Genomic DNA, 20,351 nt, shown 5'->3' on the forward strand with positions numbered 1-20,351 from the left:
GGGGGAGGGCAGGAAGGGGAAGTCTCAACTAATCTTAAATTTAGAGCAAACAGGGCAAAGCCCAGCATGCAGTATGGAATAAAAACAGGAAGCACTACACTCCTCTATGTCCCCCATTTCTATCTGCCTAAGCTGTTCCCACTCACAGCTACAATTTTCCAGCCCCACCTTGCACCTTCAGCTCAGGTTTGGTCCTACTTGCCACCCTACCCCACCTTTCATATTGGCAAAGACAAATGAAGAAATCCCGGATATCTTTACGATACAGCTGTCACCACATAGTAGTTGAGAAAACATTCTGGTCTGAGAGACAAGATGAACACACAGGAAAGACTGTGAGTTCAGAAAATCACATTAAAGCCTCTGTATTTCCTTTTCTCATTAGCAAAAATCTTCACAAATGTTACCAGTTTTAAACCTTTAAAATAGCTGACAGCTGTTTCCCAAATACTTGGGACTTCTCTGCTTTGAAACAGTTCACTTATTCTCTTTGGTTAAATGTAAGAGTGATAATATGTAATATTATATGAAAACAGGTACATCAAAAAGCCCCTGGTCTAGTCCCGCCCCCAGGACTAACTCTGCCCAGATCAACCTAGCCTGAGCAAGACAGCTTACCAATAAGCCTACTCACTGATGAGTCACTGCTATAGAGCAAGCACAAAGCTGACTTCCCTACAATACAGATGAAGACAATAGACTTGCTCAGTTACTTGTAAATCAGTGAACGAAGAGGATTAAAACCCAAACTAATCAGCCAATTTTTTGTAAAGTATAGTAATTTGTATTGAATACAATGTTCTTTTTTATTTGAGACAAAGTTTTGCTCTTGTTGCCCAGGCTGGAATGCAGTGGCACGATCTCAGCTCACTGCAACCTCTAGAGGCTGAGGCAGGAAAGAAGCAACTCTCCTGCCTCAGCCTCCGGGGTAGCTGGGATTACAGGTGTCTGCCACCATGCCAGGTTAATTTTTGTATTTTTAGTAGAGATGGGGTTTCACCAGGTTTGTCAGGCTGGTCTCAAACTCCTCACCTTAGGTGATCTGCCCACCTCAGCCTCCCAAAGTGCTGGGATTACAGGCATTAGCCACCGCACCTGGCCTGTATTGAATACAATTTTCTTAACATTACATAACTTCTGGGTTTTAGATTGTTGGGTTGTTTGCTTTCATAAAAGCATTTAAAGAACTTTTCAATTTCTCACTGTAAGAAGATACTCTTATATTTTCTGTTACTATGTTTTTATTCATAAGAACATATGTTAAAAATTCTCACAACAGTAGGTGGGGGGTGGGCCCACAGGAGGAAGGCTGGACAGATTATCTGGTAAAAGTAGCAGCCAAAAATTATTTAGCATTTGGAGTATGCCAGCACTAAGCTAAATCCTTAACATTCATTATTTCATTTGATTCTCACAACCACCTCATGAGGTAGATTCTATTAAATTACCAATATGGAAATACCAATGGGGAAAGGTCACATCCTTAGAAGTGTCAAACTTTGGACAAGAATCTAGGTGGTCTGACATCAGTCCATAATGTTACGTATACCTTAATATATGAAAGAAAGACCAACACCATCCATCAAATTGACATGTGTATTTATTGCACAAATATCCCCTAGAACTGGGAAGTTATTATAATACAAGTGTACATTTGAGAAATGTATACAGAACAAGAAACAACTATGTACATTTTACATATCCAACATCTAAGTAACTTAGAAAAAGCAAACAATCTCATAAGACATCTACCAGAAGTAGGCATTATGTAAAATCTGTTTTTTTAAGTGATCATCCCCAGAGTATGCCAATTGGAACAAAACAAAATCTGTACTAGTATGTTTTTATTGCACTTAACATTTTCAAACTCAAAATTAAGACATATTAATAAAAGCCAGAAATATTTAAAATCAAACCAATTAGTTTATATACAAGAAAAAATTAGTTTTAATTCTACAATGTAAAAGATCCCTTTTTTATTTCCTGTTTCAATAAACAGGGTTTTTTTTTTGATATGTAACTGTCTGTACCATAACTTGTAAAAATTATTTCCAACAAGCCAAAACTCTTTTCACATTCATCATAATGACTACACTTCAAAGTAGCAGCAGCTCATTCCTTGGGCTTTGCGTAAGGAAAGAATGACTATGATGAAGGTAATAGAAATTATAGAGGGATTAGATTATAAAACTCAGGAATGGGAGGGAGGGGGAGGAGAAAAACAGTAACTCACGAATCCTATAAGGATTAATGATTCTTTAAGAAACTATAGGTCATTTCCTTCCCAGCAAAGCTTAGCTTTATGAACAACAGTAGCATGAGCCACCCACTTATTGAGGACTAGAATTTCTAAATGGTTATTAAACATTTTAAATAAAGAATAGTTTGATGGTTAAGGAAACACCCAGACATTATCCAACTGCTACACAGAGCTACAATAAAAAATAATAATGTACAAGGCTGGGCACAGTGGCTCACACCTGTAATCCCAGTACTTTGGGAGGTCGAGGCAGGTGGATCACTTGAGATCGGGAGTTCAAGACCAGCCTGACCAACATGGTGAAATCTCATCTCTACTAAAAATACAAAATTAGCTGGGCGTGGTGGCACACACTTATAATCCCAGCTACTTGGGAGGCTGAGGCAGGAGAATCACTCGAACCTGGAAGGCAGAGGTTGTAGTGAGCTGAGATCGCACCGTTGCCCTCCAGCTTGGGCAACAAGAGTGAAACTCCGTCTCAAAAAAAAAAAAAAAAAGGTACAATGACCCACAAATGTATGAACTTTTTAATATTCTGAATTCTGCCAAAAGGATTGACTCATAGAATTCCAAAATTAGACAACTGGATAATTTTGCTAATGTACAGAATAAGATAATTAAGCCAAAGAAAATATATCCACAAACACTCCTTGGCAGCAAGTCATCCATGGGAGACTCAGGTAATAACTGGGACTAGGTAAAAGGTCATGGGCCAAACAGATTGCAGACCCACCAATTTCAGGTTTACATTCCATTAAAACAACCATTTCTTCTTTGTCTAGTTGGAGGTCTCTTGAATACATACAGAGCAAGGCAAAATGTGACCCAATGCTGTAAATTCAAGGTCAAAGACAACTTTCCATTATCTATTGAAAATTTAAACAGCAAGAATGGATGTGTTATATAGTAAATATATTTAATAACTGAACAAGTGGTTTTCTTTTTTTAATCAATGATGAAATTATGATGAAAATAGTCAATGAAAGCAGAAACCAACTTTACTACTAGCATTAAAAGTCTCTTAGACCAGATAAGCTATAAACTATAATGTAGTATTCAAGTAAACTGAGGTAGTAGAGAGTATTGAAAACTTTATCCACCCACCTTTCTATTTACATTACTTACAAGAGTTTGGTTCCGTATTAGCCTTTCTTACAAGCAACATTCTATAGTATGTACAAAGGCAACAATTGAGAAGTGAAAATCTTTGAAAAAAAATGCGCTTTTGGAAGGGAGGGGCTCTTAGGAAAAAAAAGAATAATTTTAAGAGTTATGAGTTCTATTAGTGTAAATTGAGTATTATTAAGCAGTGAAACAAATATTCAGCTCCTATGGGTTCATGAGGGCTGATACCAAAAGCAAGGGCCTTGGCTACCTGAGCACTTTTAAAGAATATAGTATTGTTTTTGCCAATGCGTTGGTGCAATTTTTAATCCTAATTTTCATTTATGTTAAATTAGTGAATATGCAAATATTAATATTTGTAAGAATAGCTCATACTTACAAACAAATGATATAAAGTAGTATTCTCATTTTGGGAATCTCAGCCTTAAAAAAAAAAGGTTGGCTTTACTTATATTTTAGAGTGCGTGAAACAGAAAAATCACCCATAAGTAACATTTCAGCATTATAGACAATACTAGTTGAAAATATATATTTTTTAAAGGCATGTTTACCAATCTTGTATTTCTACCTCTGCTTTTTTAAAAAAATAGGTACATATGTACACTTGGGTGGATAACATAACACATTTACACTCAATTATTCTGAGTTTGTTATAATTAATAGGTTGTTTAAAATACTTATTTTGAGAAATAACCAGAAATTAGCTGTTTTGAATTGCAAAACTAACAAACAATCAAGGTTTTATAGATCTCTGTACCTTAGAAATTAAAAATTAAAAACTAATGAAATAGCTATTTCTGAGCCATTAAATCATGAGACATTGTTGCTATTTATGAGTTGTGACAACACTGCAGTGATCACATGAAACTCTTGATAATATTCATTTTGTAGAAATTTCTACCATACACTTTGGCTCTTTCAAATGCTTCAAAATTATTGTTGCTTTAATTTCATTTGTTTAAAAATCTACCACCACCCAAAAGTCCAGTCAAAAAGAAAAAGCCATCTGACATACACAGAATACACAATGCTACGCAGGATACCCTGGTGACTGACTCATTCAGATGGAAGTCTAAAAGGGAAAAAGAATCTCCATAAATGCATGTTGTGTCTGCTTCCTTGGTTTCTACTTATTTTCCCACCAATTTCTAACAATCTTTAGGTATATTAAAGGAGTATTTGTGCAACATATGGAGAGTGAGTGCTTGCTACAGCAGCCAGAAGTGGAAGATCACTGGATTCAATCCTGAAATAAAGGGGAAAAAAAATTCAGTTTTGATTTTCTGTACCGAGGACATGAACTCTACAGGCAATAACTACCACCTGTAAGGTCACTATACCTCAACAGTTAAGAAGCTAGGCCACTCTGGCCAAAATGAAAAATTTTCAGTAAATAAATCACAGAACTACAGATATGAGTAACATCGTCGTAAATGTAGGAAAGTGTCTCAATGACATGCTGATGGAACATGAATTTGGGCAAGGCACAATGACTAACAAATACAATCTAGTGTAATAACAGCTGGGTGCGGTGACTCATGCCTGTAATCCCAACACTTTGGGAGGCCTAAGTGGGAGGATTGCTAAGCCCAGGAGTTCAAGACCAACTTAAGCAAGATAATGGTAAGATATTGAGACCCTATCTCCATGAAAAAATTTTAAAAACCAGCTGGGCATGGTGGTGTGTGCCCATGGTACCAGCTACTCTAGAAGCTGAGGCAGAAGGATCTCTTGAGCCTGGGAGGTTGAGGCTGAAGTCAACCATGTACCAACAGCACGACGACAGAGCAAGATCCTGTCTCAAAAAAAAAAACCAAAAACAGTAATAGTGTGTACCCAGATTGTTTTAGATTCAGATGTTTCTATAATAAGATGTATTGGAAGTAATGGGAGCTACTTCAAAATACATCCTACCACAAATTTACAGGAAAAGAAAAATAGCCAATCAACATAGAAAATATTAATCAGACTCCCTCATGGTTAGAGAAACGTGAATAAAATCAGATGCCATTTTTTAGCTAGTAGCTTGGCAAAGATCAAATTTGGTTACAGCCAGTAGTGAGAACAGCGCCTCTTACTGTTTGTGGGAATTCATATTGAAACTTTCTGGAGAGTATTCAGTATAATCTATCAAACTATCTATCAATACAGGCCCTTTAACCAAAAATTCTATTTCAAGGAATTTATCCTACAAATGTCAGAGATTTATATTCAGTCTAGCATTGGTTTATAGTAGCAAAAAACTAAAAATAATCTAAATTCCAACATTAATGGAATGCTAGACAGCCATTAGGAAGAATGAGATTATTATGTGCTTATATGAACATTCAAGATACAGGAAAAGGAAAGTTGTACAAGGACACAAGAGTATAAGTCGTTAGATTTTTAAATAATATTCATTTAAAAATTCTATAAAACAATCTGTTAACAGTGTTTGAGTAGGGGTTGGAAGTTGGGGAAAGAAGACAATGACACTTTTCATTGTATGTCAAAATGCACTGTAAATTTTGGTTATATGTATGTTACTTTTTAAAACTTGTCTTAAATATTTTTACATAAAGGCATTAAACACACACCTTACTCCCCAGAAAAACAACATTATATCCTGTTAATTGATTTTCCAAATACTGGAGAACAATTCTCTCTGTATAACTCAAGTCAAAATCATCAGGACTGGACCAACAGTGTGGTACTACAGAATATAAATAGGTTCTAAAGGAAAAAAGATATAGAGTCATTCAAATCCCTAATTAGTCCTACCAGTGTGTGTGACATCTGGCATGTTAACTTACAGAATCATCTGTTTCCAACCTGGATAACATTGCCTACACACTGCAGGATGATAACAAGAATTAAGAAATAACACTAGTAAAAAAATTTAATTTGGTTTCTGACATACAGTAGGTTCTCAGTGATACTGGTTTCTTTTCCCATCATAAAAGCAAAATTAGATAAAAGTTCTAGCTTGTTTTGCTTTCTTTAATGGCATTTCAAGAAATGATTCATATGAACCCACCTAAAGTGGCCAGAGAACCCAAGAAAAGTGACCACAGAACATAATGAAATAGGGCCATACTATGCTCCCCCACCAACTTCCCATTCCTCCTTCAGTAAGCATTTTTGATAACTGTTTTCTACCAGAGAATAATGCAGAGTAGACAGACATAATATATAGTTAATGGGGAGGAAGGAGTAATATATGGATAACGTATTACCATCCTCAGACTTCTGTTACCTCAATCAGCTCATTTAGAAGGCAGGGCAGATACTTGGAATAATGAGTTTGCAACATATTTAATAAATAAAAATGAGTATGTACTTATTTTTCTCAGAAAAAAATTCAGATTTTAATTCATTCTGATTATATTCTCAACCGACTGTATATAATGGCACAAAGGATAATGCCTTTCAGGTTATTATATGGTACAGGGCAAACTAAATGATAACAGCCTCCAGCTTCTAATAGGAGAAGATACATAAAAGAAGAAAGGGCAATTCTGAGGAACATTCCTTGCACGATGACAGAGCAATGAAAGCAAAGCCAGAAAAGAAACAATTAACATACCCCAGAACCACTCCCAGCTCCTTGACATGAACACGCATCTGCCCCCTCAGGTATTCAGACAGCATTTTACTTTTGAAGTATAGCTCCTGCAACCGGTCTTCAAGATGCATTACACACTGTAGTTAGGGAGGAACCAAGAACCAGGTCAGAAAACAGTTTGCAACTCTCAGTCATGGCAAACTCCAAAACATAATGTTTTTGACAATTCTGTTTATTTATTTCAACATGAACTAAAATTTGGAGCACATTTTTAAAGTATGTAGTTTCAGCTAAAGAGGGAAGTGAACCTTTTTCTAGCTCATATCAAAGATTACCTTCTACAGCATCATTTTTTTTTAACTGTGCTAAAAATACACATACAATTTGCCCTTTTAACCATTGTTGTTTGTTTGTTTTTTGTTTTTGAGACAGAGTCTCGCTCTGTCACCCAGGCTCGAGTGCAATGGCATGCTCTCAGCTCACTGCAACGTCCACCTCCCGGGTTCAAGCGATTCTTCTGCCTCAGCCTCCTGAGTAGCTGGGACTACAGCCATGCACACCACACCCGGCTAATTTCTTTTGTATTTTTAATAGAGACAGGGTTTCACTACGTTGGCCAGGCTGGTCTCAAACTCCTGACCTCAGGTGATCCACCCACCTCAGCCTCCAAAGTGCTGGGATTACAAGTGTGAGCCACCGTGTCCAGCCCCAAAACCATTTTTAAGTATACTTCAGTGGCACTAAGTACAGTCAAAATGTTGTGCAACCATCACTACTATCCATTCCAAAACTGCTTTCACTATGTTTTTATTCCAAATTTGATAAATGTAAAATTTTTACAAATTAATACTTTTCAAATGTATTTACACAGGAAAGGATGTATTCTCCTGTGGAGAATAAAAAACAGTTTGCAAAAGTTCATAAAGAATGCTATGTAGTTCCCCAATTTCTAAGCTGAAAGACTGAAAATTAAAACACATCTGGGCATTGTGGTTCACACTTGTAATCACAACACTCTGGGAGGTGGAAGCAGGAGGATCATCTGAGGGCAGGAGTTCGAGACCAACCTGGGCAACATAGTGAGACCCTGTCTATACAAAAAAAAAAAAGAATTAGCCGAGCATGGTGATATGTGCCTGTAGTCTTAGCTACTCAGGAGGTTAAGGCAGGAGGACTGCTTGAGCCCAGGGTTTTGAGGGTGCATTGAGCCATGACTACTACTGCAATTCAGCCTGGGCGACAAACGTTAAAAAAAAATAACAACAAAAACCTAAAACACATACATTTTGTTTAATGTCAATTAACTTGTTCAATTTACTAAAATAGGTGATTTATCATGTGAATTGATGCTAAACATATTTGAGGAAAAAAACAGAAGTTTCAGGCGCTAAACATTAAATTCTTGCAAAGTGTTCCTTTCCAATGAAAATCAGCTATTAAAAGCTCCTAATAAAAATCCACTTTATTACTGGAAAAACACAACCAAATGGTTGTGGTTTTATAGTGTATGTTTTTTTCACAATGCTTTAGGCTGATAACGCCATAAGAAAATTTCAACTGCAAAATATATGCAGATATAAAATATGTAATATAATTTACTATATTAACCACTTCACAGTATATAATTTCATAGTCCTAAGAGCATTCAGTGTTGTGCAACCATCATCACCATTCATTTCAAGAACATTTCATCATCTCAAAAACTCTGTACTCATTAAACAATAACTCCTTATTCTCTTTTTTCCCGCAGCTCCTGGTAACCACTATTTTAGTTTCAGTCTCTATGAATCTGCCTATTTGTGGTACCTCATATAAGTGGAATCATACAATATTTGTCCTTTTGTGTCTAGTTTATTTCGCTTAGCATAATGCTTATGAGGTTCATCCATGTTGTAGCATGTATTAGAATTTCAGCCCTTTTCATGGCTGAGTAAATATTGCATTACATGTATTATACCAAATTTTGTTTATCCATTCATTTGCTGATGGACGCTTGGGTTATTTCTAACGTTTGGCTATTGAGAATAATGTTTCTATGAGCAACAGTATACTGCCTGAATCCCTGGTTTTAATTGTTTTTAGTATAAACACAGAAGTGGAATTAACAGATCATATGGTAATACAATGTTAAACTTTTTGAGGAACAGCCAAACTTTTCCCACAGCTCCCGCACCACTTTACATTACCATCAACAATGCATGAGGGTTCCAACGTCGCCACATCTTGGTCAATACTTACTATTTGTTGTGAATTCTTTTTATCATAGTCATCCTTACAGGTATTGAATGGCAGCTCACTGTGGTTTTATTTGCATTTCCCTAATGCCTAATGATGTTGCGCATATTTTCATGTGCTTATTGGCCATTTGTATATTTTCTTTGGCAAAATGTCTATTCAAGACCTTTGCCATTTTTTAATTCAATTGTTTGCTTTCTGTTGAGTTGTAGGAGTTATTTATATATTCTGAGTATCAATCCCTTTTGAGATATATGATTTGCAAATATTTTCTATTTTATAGGTTGTCTTTTCACTCTGTGATAGCTAATAAAAGTTTTTAATTTCATGAAGTCCAATGTATCTATTTTTTTACTTTTGTTATCTATGCTTTTGGTTTCAAATTCAAGAAGTCACTGCCATATCCAATGTCAAAAAGATTATCCCCCAGGTTTTCTTGTAAGTTTTATAGTTTTAGCTCTTAAATCTTTGATCCATTTGGAGTTCATTTCTGTATATGGCATAATTCTTTTGCATGTGGCTATCCAGTTTTCCCAGCATCTTTTGTTGAAAAGACTTCTTTCCCTGTTGAATGGTCTTGGCACCTTTGTTGAAAATTAATTAAACTTACATGTGAGGGTTAACTTTTAGGATCTCCATTCTGCTTCACTGGTCTGTATGCCTGTCCTTATGCCAGTAGCACAATGTTTTGATTACTGTAGCTTTGTAGTAAGTTTTCAAATCAAGAAATGTGAAATCTACCAACACTGTTGTTTTTCAAGATTGTTTTATCTCTTTGGGGTCTCTTGAGATTCTTAATGTATTTTAAGATGGGTTTTTCTATCTCTGCAAAAAATATCAATTGGATTTTGATAGGGATTACATTTAATCTGTAGATAACTTTGAATAGTAATGGCATCCTAATAATACTAATTCTTTCAATCCAAGAGCATGGGAAGTGCTTTCATTTACATATGTCCTTAATTTCTATCAATAACGTTTTGTACCTTATAGTGTACAAGTGAGTCTTTTGTCTCCCTAAATTTATTCCTAAGTAATTTATTCTTTTTGGTGCTATTGTAAGTGGAATTGTTTTCTTAATTTCCTTTTCAGAGTGTTCATTGTTCAAATAAGTATACATAAATGCAACTTATTTTTATGTGTTTTGTATTATGCAAATCTGCTTAATTTGCTTATTAGCTCCACCAGTTTTTTGTGGAATCTTTATGTTTTCTATGTACGAGAAAATCATGTCATCTGCAAACAGAGATAATTTTATTTCCTCTTTTCCAATTTTGAAGTCTTTTGTATTTTTCTTGCCTGATTGCTCTGGCTAAAACTCTCAGTAGCATGTTGAACAGAAGTAGTCAAAGTGGGTATCATTGTCTTTTTCCTAATCTTAGGGAAATATTTTCAGTCTTCCACCACTTAGTGTGATGCTGGCTATGGGTTTGTCATAGATATCCTTTATCATCTTGAACTACAGAGCTTTTTAACTATGCTATGTTATAGTTCTCCTAATGAGTGAAAGAAAGAACCTTGAAAGTTAGAGATGGGGTCTTTTACTAGTAAGAGGTTACCAGTATTACAAAGAGATCAGTAAAAGTCCTGACATGACAATGAGGATCCAGAATGTACTGGCATTCTACACAAAGTTGGGACATGTTGCATGACTATACTACACATGATCAAAAATTTTGGCTGCTGAAATCAGAACATACAGACATGTACACATCCCCTTCTGTCTTAGCTTGGGCTGCCATAACAAAGTATCATAGACTGTGTGGATTAAAAAAAACCAAACAAACAGATATATAGCTGGGCATGGTGGCTCATGCCTGTAATCTCAGCACTTTGGGAGGCTGGGGCAGAAGGAACACTTGAGCTCAGGAGTCTGAGACCAGTCTGGGCAATGGGGCAAAATGCCGTCTCTACTAAAAAAATACAAAATATTAGTCAGGCGTCGTAGCACGTGCCTGTAGTTCCTGCTACTCAGCAGGCTAAGGCAGGAGGATCACCTGAGCCCAAGAAGTCGAGGCTGCAAGGAGCCAAGATCGCACTGCTGAGCTCCAGCCCAGGTGATGGGATTAAGACACTGTCTGAAACAAACAAAAAACCCCAGATATTTATTTTCTCACAGTTCTGGAAGCTAGAAATACAAGACCAAGGTGCAAGCATGGTTGGGTTCTGGTAAGGGCTCTCTTCCTGCTGGCAGACAGTCGTTTTCTCACTGTGTCCTCACATGGTGGAGAGAGAACAAGCTTTCTCTCTCTTCCTCATCTTCTTAGGCCAGTAATACCATCATGAGCACCCCACCCTCAAGACCTCATCTTACCTTAGATACCTCCCAAAGACCCTGTCTCCAAATACTGTCACACTGGGAATTAGGGCTTCAATATATGAGTTCAGGTAATGACACAAACATTCAGTCCCTAACAGCTTTTTTTCAGAAAAACAATGATGAAAGCTTTAAGCAGTGCTTAAAGTAATGCAAATGTCGTTACACATACTTACAAAATTTGGAGACAAGTTATGCTTATAAAGCTGAAGTGTGGAATGAAGCAGATTGGACACAAGACTGGAAACCAATACTTCCTTTCCCAATTTATTATCTGTCACTCGTCTCTGGCTACTGGCCACTTGAACAGTCCATTTATCCATATCAGCTATAATACAGACAGCTTCTGCTATTGGTTCATCCAAAACTGGATGCTGGAAATAAAAGAATAATTCATCTTATGATTAGCAAATGAAATTTCCAAAAATAATGGTAATTCAGCAATGAAGGTTTACTAAACAAAAACAGAAAAAAAAATTAAACTTCAATATTTCAATATCTCCTTGACCAAGGAAAATAATTAACTCATTAACAAATACCCTGAGACATATTATAGATATCATCATAGATACTTTGTATTCATTACAAGGACTTTGTATTATTTAGTCCAGAACTTAACTTTCAACAGTCTTTTGATCATTCATTAATTTGACAAATGTATTCTCAACTATGTGCCAGGCAATTGAAAGAAAATGTTTTTTACCCTGAAAGAGACAAACATTTTATTTTATTTTATTTTGAGACAGTCTGGCTGTCGCCAGGTTGGAATGCGGTGGCGCGATCTCAGCTCACTGCAAGCTCCGCCTCACGGGTTCAAGTCATTCCCCGGCCTCAGCCTCCTGAGTAGCTGGGTCTACAGGCATGCACCACCATGCCTGACTAATTTTTTGTATTTTAGTAGAGACGGGGTTTCACCATGTTGGCCAGGATGGTCTCGATCTCCTGATCTTGTGATCCGCCCACCTCGGCCTCCCAAAGTGTTGGGATTACAGGCGTGAGCCACTGCACCTGGCCTAACAAACATTTTGAAAATAGAACAGGACAGGACAGGACAGATGCTGTGGCTCACATCTATAATCCCAGCACACTGGGAGGCTGAGGTGGGAGGACTGCTTAAGGCCCAGAGTTTGAGACTAGCCTGAGCAACATAACCAGACCTCATCTCTACAAAAAAATCTAAAAAATCAGCCAGGAATGGTGGCAAGCACCTGTAATCCCAGCTACTTAGGAGGCTGAGGTAGAATGATTGCTTGAACCCAGGAATTCAAGATTGCACTGATCTAAAACTGTGCCACAGCACTCCACTGTGGGTCAAAGTTAAGTAAGACACTATCTCAAAAAAACCACAGAAAACAAAAACCACAAAACAACAACAACAACAAAAAAAACAAGACTTATTCACACAAATAAGTCAATGGTAAGATTCTGTGCTAACTATCCCCATATGTCAGGCATTAATATCCGTCAGCACCAGAGAAGGTATTCCTTGATGTCATGAAGTACTTTGCTGCCTACATGAATTAGATTTTTCTGTTTGACTAAGACATCTGTCCGGAGTATGAATACAGCAGTTAAAAATGGGACACAGCAAAACATGTAACAGAGTTCTCCAAGATACATTGTTAAGTGAAAAAAAAATTCAGTCTGGGCGTGGTGGCTCACGCCTGTCATGCCAGCACTTTGGGAGGCCAAGGTGGACCTATCACCTAAGGTCAGGAGTTTGAGACCAGCCTGGCCAATATGGTGAAACCCTAACTCTACTAAAAACACAAAAAATTAGCCAGGCATGGTGGCGGATGCCTGTAATCCCAGCTAGGGAGGCTGAGGCAGGAGAATGGCTTGAACCCAGCAGGCAGAGGTTGCAGTGAGCTGAGATCGTGTCACTACTCTCCAGCCTGGGCAACAAGAGCAAAATTCCGTCTCAAAAAAAAAAAAAAGAAAAAAAAAAAAAAAAGGTCACTATACATACAGTTATGTTTCTAAAAATTTGGATCTACATCTAAATGAACATGTATAGAAAAAAGAAAGAAAATACTCAAATCAAGTATGCAGTACTGAAGATTTCTGTGAAGAAGCAGGAATATTAAGAGTATGAAGAACTTTTACTTTTTACTCTGTATATCTTTACACTGTTTGAATTTTTTCATTTTTCTTTATTTTTTTGAGACAGAGTCCCACTCTGTCGCCAGCCTAGGCTGGAGTACAGTGGCGTGATCTCAGCTCACTGCAACCTCCGCCTCCCGGGTTCAAGTGATTCTCCTGCCTCAGCCTCCTGAGTAGCTGGGATTACAGGCATGTGCCACCATGCCCGGCTAATTTTTGTACTTTCAGTAGAGACAGGGTTTCACCATGTAGGTCAGGCTGGTCTCGAACTCCTGACTTAGCAATCTGTCCACCTTGGCCACCCAAAGTGCTGGGATTACAGGCATGAGCCACCACACCCAGCCCTTATTGTTTGAATTTTTATCACAAGTATTTACTTTCATTGTTAAAAATGTTAAGACAGTGAAAAATAATACTTTAACTCATATATACATAGTCATGAAAAAGCCACAAGGCATATGGCTATGTCCTTGCCTTCCCCTGGTTTACAAACAAAGACCAAAAATGACAATTAAGTACAGAGCATGACTGCCAGAAACAGATAGTGACCCTACCTTTAATATTTTTCTCTTTTTGGAAAGGTAAGGATTTTTTTTACTACTGGCCAAATAGAATAGCAGCAACAAGACTGAGAGTAAAACATTTATAATATGAAATACTCAGACCCATGGCTTTTCCTCTCTAACTTTTAATGTAACTACAATTAGGATAAGGTACTACTATAAGGACAAAAGTTTACTCCTGGATAAGCCCAGGTTTAGCATCCTCAAATGATATTACTTTGCCTAGTTAATGAACAACTACTCTGAATAAAGCTGCTTCCTAGACAAGAAACAAACACAACAGAACTCAGAGACTTGTGAGGGAGATCAAAATGAATACATCTAGCTTTAAAAAAAAAAAAAAAAGGGTTACCGATGAAGCAGAAACCAAGTGCTGGGAAGCAGAGGAGGGCAATCGTGGGATCTGTGTGATAGGGAGTTTCGCAGTGAAAGGGACATAGGAATATGACATTGAAGTGTATAGATAGAATTACTGGTGAAAAAATGGGAGAAGAACATGGATAATTCAGTAAGACTCAGAAATAGAAGTAGATGCAAATGGCTACATCTGTGGGAAATGATATAGAGAAATAAGAAGAGAATGGCAAAAAGTCCAGAAATATACCTTGGGAAGATTTTCCATGGAGCCCCAAATTTATATTTGTTTTTTATAAAACAGTATTCAAATATTTATTCGTCTCTTGCCAAGGATAAAACACTTTGTTATTCATCACTTAATTATGGAAATATAATTTTGGCAAAGATATATACGTCTGTGATATTGTGAAATATATTCAGCTGACCAACAACATGGGTTTGAACTGAAGGTCTACTTAAATGCCAATTTTTTCCAATATAATATTTGGGTAAAGTTTTTGGAAATTTGCAACAATTTGAAAAACTTAAAGAGACAAAACTGTGTAGCCTAGAAATATGGAAAATAAGAAAAAGTTAGGCATGTCAATAATACATAAAATATATGTGGATGCATGGCACAGTAGTGTGCATTTGTAATCCCAGCTACTGGGGAGGCAGAGGTGGGAGGATCAACTGAGCCCAGTAGTTCGAGAGACTAACCTGAGCAACATAGTAAGACCCATCTCAAAACAAACAAACAAACAAACAAACAAATGTAGATAGTATATTTTATCATTACTACTGTTTCTGCTTCAATGGTCAAACCACTGAAGAGGATCAATTGAGCCTAGTAGTTCGAGAGACTAACCTGAGCAACATAGTAAGACCCATCTCAAAACAAACAAACAAAAAAATGTAGACAGTATATTTTATCATTTAGTACTGTAAAATACACACAAATCTACTATAAGTTAAAATATATAAAAACTTACACACAAAGCATACAAGGTGACATTCGCAGCCCAGAGAAATGTTAATATATAGTATTAAATACATTTGTTTGTATTTAATATACTTATGACATATTAATATAGTTTAATATAGTTTAAATAACACTTAATATAGTTATAACATAATATAGTTATGATTATAACTGCATAAAACTAGCTGTAGTACCTACTGTACTACTGTAATAGTTTTGTAGCCACTTCCTGTTGCTATTGCCCAGAGTTCAAGTGCTGCAAGTATGTACTTCAAATACCCTGCCAACTTAATCATCTCTGCACGAGCAGTTCCGCTCTCCAATAAACAGCCTATCTCAGTTAAAAACTACTCTCTTTTCGAGACCATCCTGGCTAACACAGTGAAACCCCGTCTCTACTAAAAATACAAAAAAAAAAAAAAAAAATTAGCTGGGCCTGGTGGCGGGCACCTGTAGTCCCAGCTACTCGGGAGGCTGAGGCAGGAGAATGGCGTGAACCTGGGAGGCAGAGCTTGAAGTGAGCCGAGAACACGCCACTGCACTACAGCCTGGGCAACAAAGCGAGACTCCATCTCAAAAAAAAAAAAAAACAAAAAAAAACTAATTTCTTGGGAGGCTAAGGCAGGGGGATCCCTCAAGCCCAGGTGTTGAGGCTGCAGTGAGCTATGACTGCACCAAGGACTCCAGTCGGGGTGACAGAGTGAGACTCTGTCTCTAATAAAACAAAAAGACAAAAAGATAACAAATGAAACTGATGTCTAAAGGTTCTCATGTATTTTTCATCATGGTTAGTGTGATACAGCAAACCCTGAATAATATCGTGGGACCCACATGGAGTACCACTAGTGATGCTGGAAATGCTCTCAAGAAAAGTAGAGAGAAGTTAAGACATTACAAGAAAAACTTGAATGGCTTGATATAGACCATAGATTAAGTAGCTGTGGTTACCCATCATTTCAAGATCAATGAATCCACCATGAGGACTGTTGTAAAATAAGAAAGGGAAATTTGTGAAGCTGTCACTGCAGCAATGCCACTAGGTGTGAAAAACATGCACTTTTGCAGAATACCTTTTAAATGTCATAATGAAAATGCAGCTCTTATGTGGGTACAGGGTTGCTGTAAGAAAGCTCTAACTATAGACTCTAATATTACTATTTTTTAAATGAAGTCATTATATGACAACTTAAAGCAAACGGAGGGTAAAGGATCTAAAGCTGGAGAATTTAATGCTAAGAAAGGATGGTTTGATAATTTTAGAAAGAGTTATAGCTTAAAAAATATCAAGATGACAGCTTTTGCTGACCCAGAGGCAATACACAAGTTCTTAGACACGATCAAGAAAATCATAGGGGACAAAAGATACCTGCCTGAACAGGTTTTTATTGCAGATGAAAGTACCCTATTGTGGAAAAAGACACCACAATGTACATTTATTAGTAAGGAAGAGGAGCAAGCACCAAGATTTAAGGCAGGAAGGGATAAGCTAACTCCACTGTTTCGTGTAAATGCAGTCAGGATTAGATCAGAACTACCCTTATATATAGAGCTGCTAACCTCTGGACCTTGAAGGAAAAAAGATAAACACCACCCCTGCAAGTCTTCTGATTGTACAGTAAGAAAGCCTGAAAAACAAAAACTATTTTTCTGGATTGAATCTACCCATGCTTTTTTTTTTTTTTTTTTTTTTTGAGACAGAGTCTTGCTGGGTCACCCAGGAGGCTCACTGCAACCTCCAACTCCCAGGTTCAAGGATTCTCCTGCCTCAGCCTCTCAAGTAGCTGGGACTACAGGCACCTGTCACTGCGCCTGGCTAATTTTTGTATTTTTAGTACATACAGGTTTTCACTATGTTGGCCAGGCTGGTCTCGAACTCCTAACATCATGATCTGCCCACCTTGGCCTCCTAAAGCGCTGGGATTACAGGCATCAGCCACCACGCCTGGCCCCACCCATGCTTTATTTCTAAAATCAAGAAGTACCTTGCCAGTAAGTGATTGCCTTTTAAAGTTCTTATGTTGGACAATGCCCCTGGCCACCCAGAACCCTATGAGTTTAACACTGAGAGTGCTGAAGTGGTCTAATTGCCCCTAAACACATCTCTAACTCAGCCTCTAGATCAGGGTGCCATAAGGACCATTAAACACAATATTCTTTAAAAATGATTGTCAGTGCTATGGAAAAGAACCCCAGTGGAGAGAACATCATGACAGTCTGAAGAATCACCCCATAGAAGATGCCATTGCTGTTATAGAAAAAGCCACAAAAGCCATCAAGCCTGAAACAATAACTTCCTGCTGGAGAAAACTGTGTCCAGATGTTGCGCACAGAATTTAACAACAGAGCCAATCAAGGAAATCATGAAAGAGTTTGTAAATACGGCAAAAAAAAAAATGGTGGATGAAGGCTTTCCAGATATGGATCTTGCAACTTTGGGAGGCCGAGGCGGGCAGATCACGAGGTCAGGAGATCGAGACCATCCTGGCTAACACAGTGAAATCCTGTCTCTACTAAAAAATACAAAAAAATTAGCCAGGCATGGCGGCGTGCGCCTGTAGTCCCAGCTGCTGGGGAGGCTGAGGCAGGAGAATGGCATGAACCCAGGAGGCGGAGCTTGCCGAGATCGCGCCACTGCATTCCGGCCTGGGCGACAGAACAAGACTCCATCTCAAAAAAAAAAAAAAAAAAAAAAAGATACGGATCTTGCAGAAATTCAAGAGAGCTAACAGACACCATACCAGAGGAATGAACAGAAGACAACTCGATGGAGATGAGTGCTTCCAAACCAGTGCCAGACAATGAGGAACAAGACACAGAAGCAGCAAGGCCAAACAACAAGTTGACGTTAGACAATCTAGCAGAAGGGTTCATATTATTCAAGAGTGATTTTTATTTCTTTTACTACATGGGCCCTTCTATGATACTGAAATCACCTTTGCAAAAGTTGTATTAGTGAGAACATCATAACAGTGAACTAAGTTAACCCAAAACCCATCTTGCCTTTCCCTTAATTATTCCTGGGATATGGGGCCAAGCTAACTTTGGAAGACATTTAGGCTACAGTATTTTTGTTTTTTTTTTAAGGTGTGCAATTTTATTCAACTGGTCTCAAGTCAGTGTACAGGTAAGCCCTGGCTGCCTCCACCCACTCCAAGGGTGACCAAAAGCCTTCATACATCTCAAGTTGGGGGACAGAAAAGGGGGGCCACAAAGGCTGATCATTCAAAGTAAAACAAAAAAGTATTAAGGCGAAGATGAAAAAATTTTGCATTACATAATTTACATGAAAGCAATGCTATTACCTCCCCTGTGTGGACTTGGGAGAGGACTGGGCCATTCTCCTTAGAGAGAAGTGGGGTGACTTTTAGGAGGGCAGGGGACTTCCTGTAGCAATGCATTTCACAATATTTGGAATGACTATTAGAAAAAAGAACAATGTACAATCAAAGTCCTCGGCCACATTGTAGAACTTTGGGGGATGCTCGCTCCAGCCGACTGCTGTCACCTTCACTGTTCCAGTTTTTAAATCCTGAGTCTAGCCAAAAAAAAAAAAAAAAAAAAATCACCACCAAAACCAAAAAAACAAATAAAGCCATGCCAATCTCATCTTGTTTTCTGCACAAGTCAGGTTTTGTCAAGAAAGGGTGTAACGCAACTAAGTAACACTCCGCCTAGAAGCATTTGTGGTGAACGATGGAGAGGCCGGACTCACCGCACTCCTGCTTGCTGATCCACATCTGCTGGAAGGTGGACAGCAAGGCCAAGATAGAGCCGCCCATCCACATGAAGTATTTGCGCTCTCGGGAGGAGCAATGATCTTGATCTTCATCATGCTGGGCACCAGAGTGATGCTCTCCTTCTGCATCCTGTTGGCAGTGCCAGGGTACATGTTGTTGCCGCCAAACAAAACTGTGTTGGCATACAGGTCTTTGCAGATGTCCATGTCACATTTCATGAAGGTAGTTTTGTGGATGTCACAGCATTCCATGCCCAGGAAGGAAGGCTGGAAGAGCGCCTCGGGGCAGTGGGAGAGCTCATTGCCAATGGTGATGACCTAGCCATTGGACAGCTCATAGCCCTTCTCCAGGGAGGACTGGAGGCTGTCATGGCCATCTCCTGCTCAAAGTCCTGGGCAACATAGCATAGCTTCTCCTTGATGTCACACACGATTTCCCACTCGGCCATGGTGGTAAAGCTGTAGCTGTGCTCGGTAAGGATCTTCATGAGGTAGTCAGTAAGGTCCCGGCCAGTCATGTCCAGACACAGGATGGCATGGGGGAAAGCATAACCCTTGTAGATGGGCACAGTGTGGGTGACCCCATCACTGGAGTCCATCACGATGCCAGTGGTACGGCCAGAGGTGTACAGGGACAGCATGGCCTGGATGGCCACATACATGGCTGGGGTGTTGAAGGTCTCAAACATGATCTGGGTCATCTTCTTGTGGTTGGCCTTGGATTCAGGGGGGTCTCAGTCAGCAGCACAGGGTGCTCCTCGGGAGCCACATGTAGCTTGTTGTAGAAGGTGTGGTGCCAGATCTTCTCCATGTCATCCCAGTTGGTGACGATGCCATGCTTGACGTGGTACTTCAGGGTCACGATACCTCTCTTGCTCTGAGCCTTGTCGCCCACATAGGAGTCCTTCTGACTCATGCCCTTCATCACGCCCTGGTGCCTCGGGTGCCGTATGATGGAGGGGAAGACAGCCCAGGGCATTGTTGCCCGCGAAGCAGACCTTGCACATGCTGGAGCTGTTGTTGATGACAAGCGCAGCAATATCATCATCCATGGTGAACCGGCGGCGGGTGTGGATGGGCGGTGGAGTGGTGAGGGTGAGGCTCTGTGCTTGCAGGGTGGACACAGTCTTGGTGGCCCAGGCTACAGTTT

At 38.7% G+C, this 20,351-nt stretch overlaps 1 protein-coding gene and 1 pseudogene across 3 annotated transcripts in view; both read right to left on the minus strand.

Moving 5' to 3' along the window:
- Positions 1-1,581: 1,581 nt before the first annotated feature.
- FNIP1 (folliculin interacting protein 1) overlaps positions 1,582-20,351 on the minus strand; it is a 159,081-nt gene continuing 140,311 nt past the window's right edge. For all 3 annotated transcript variants that reach the window (XM_025387404.1, XM_025387402.1, XM_025387405.1), the window contains 3 exons: positions 11,658-11,855; positions 6,951-7,066; positions 1,582-4,631 (listed from right to left, as the gene is read on the minus strand). In XM_025387404.1, the coding sequence (XP_025243189.1) occupies positions 4,553-4,631; positions 6,951-7,066; positions 11,658-11,855 (393 nt within the window). In that variant the 3' untranslated portion in view covers positions 1,582-4,552. The remainder of the gene's footprint in view (positions 4,632-6,950; positions 7,067-11,657; positions 11,856-20,351) is intronic.
- Positions 19,137-20,253, minus strand: LOC112625904 (annotated as a pseudogene).

Source organism: Theropithecus gelada, chromosome 6 (genome assembly GCF_003255815.1).
Source record: "Theropithecus gelada isolate Dixy chromosome 6, Tgel_1.0, whole genome shotgun sequence".
Lineage (NCBI taxonomy): Eukaryota > Metazoa > Chordata > Mammalia > Primates > Cercopithecidae > Theropithecus > Theropithecus gelada.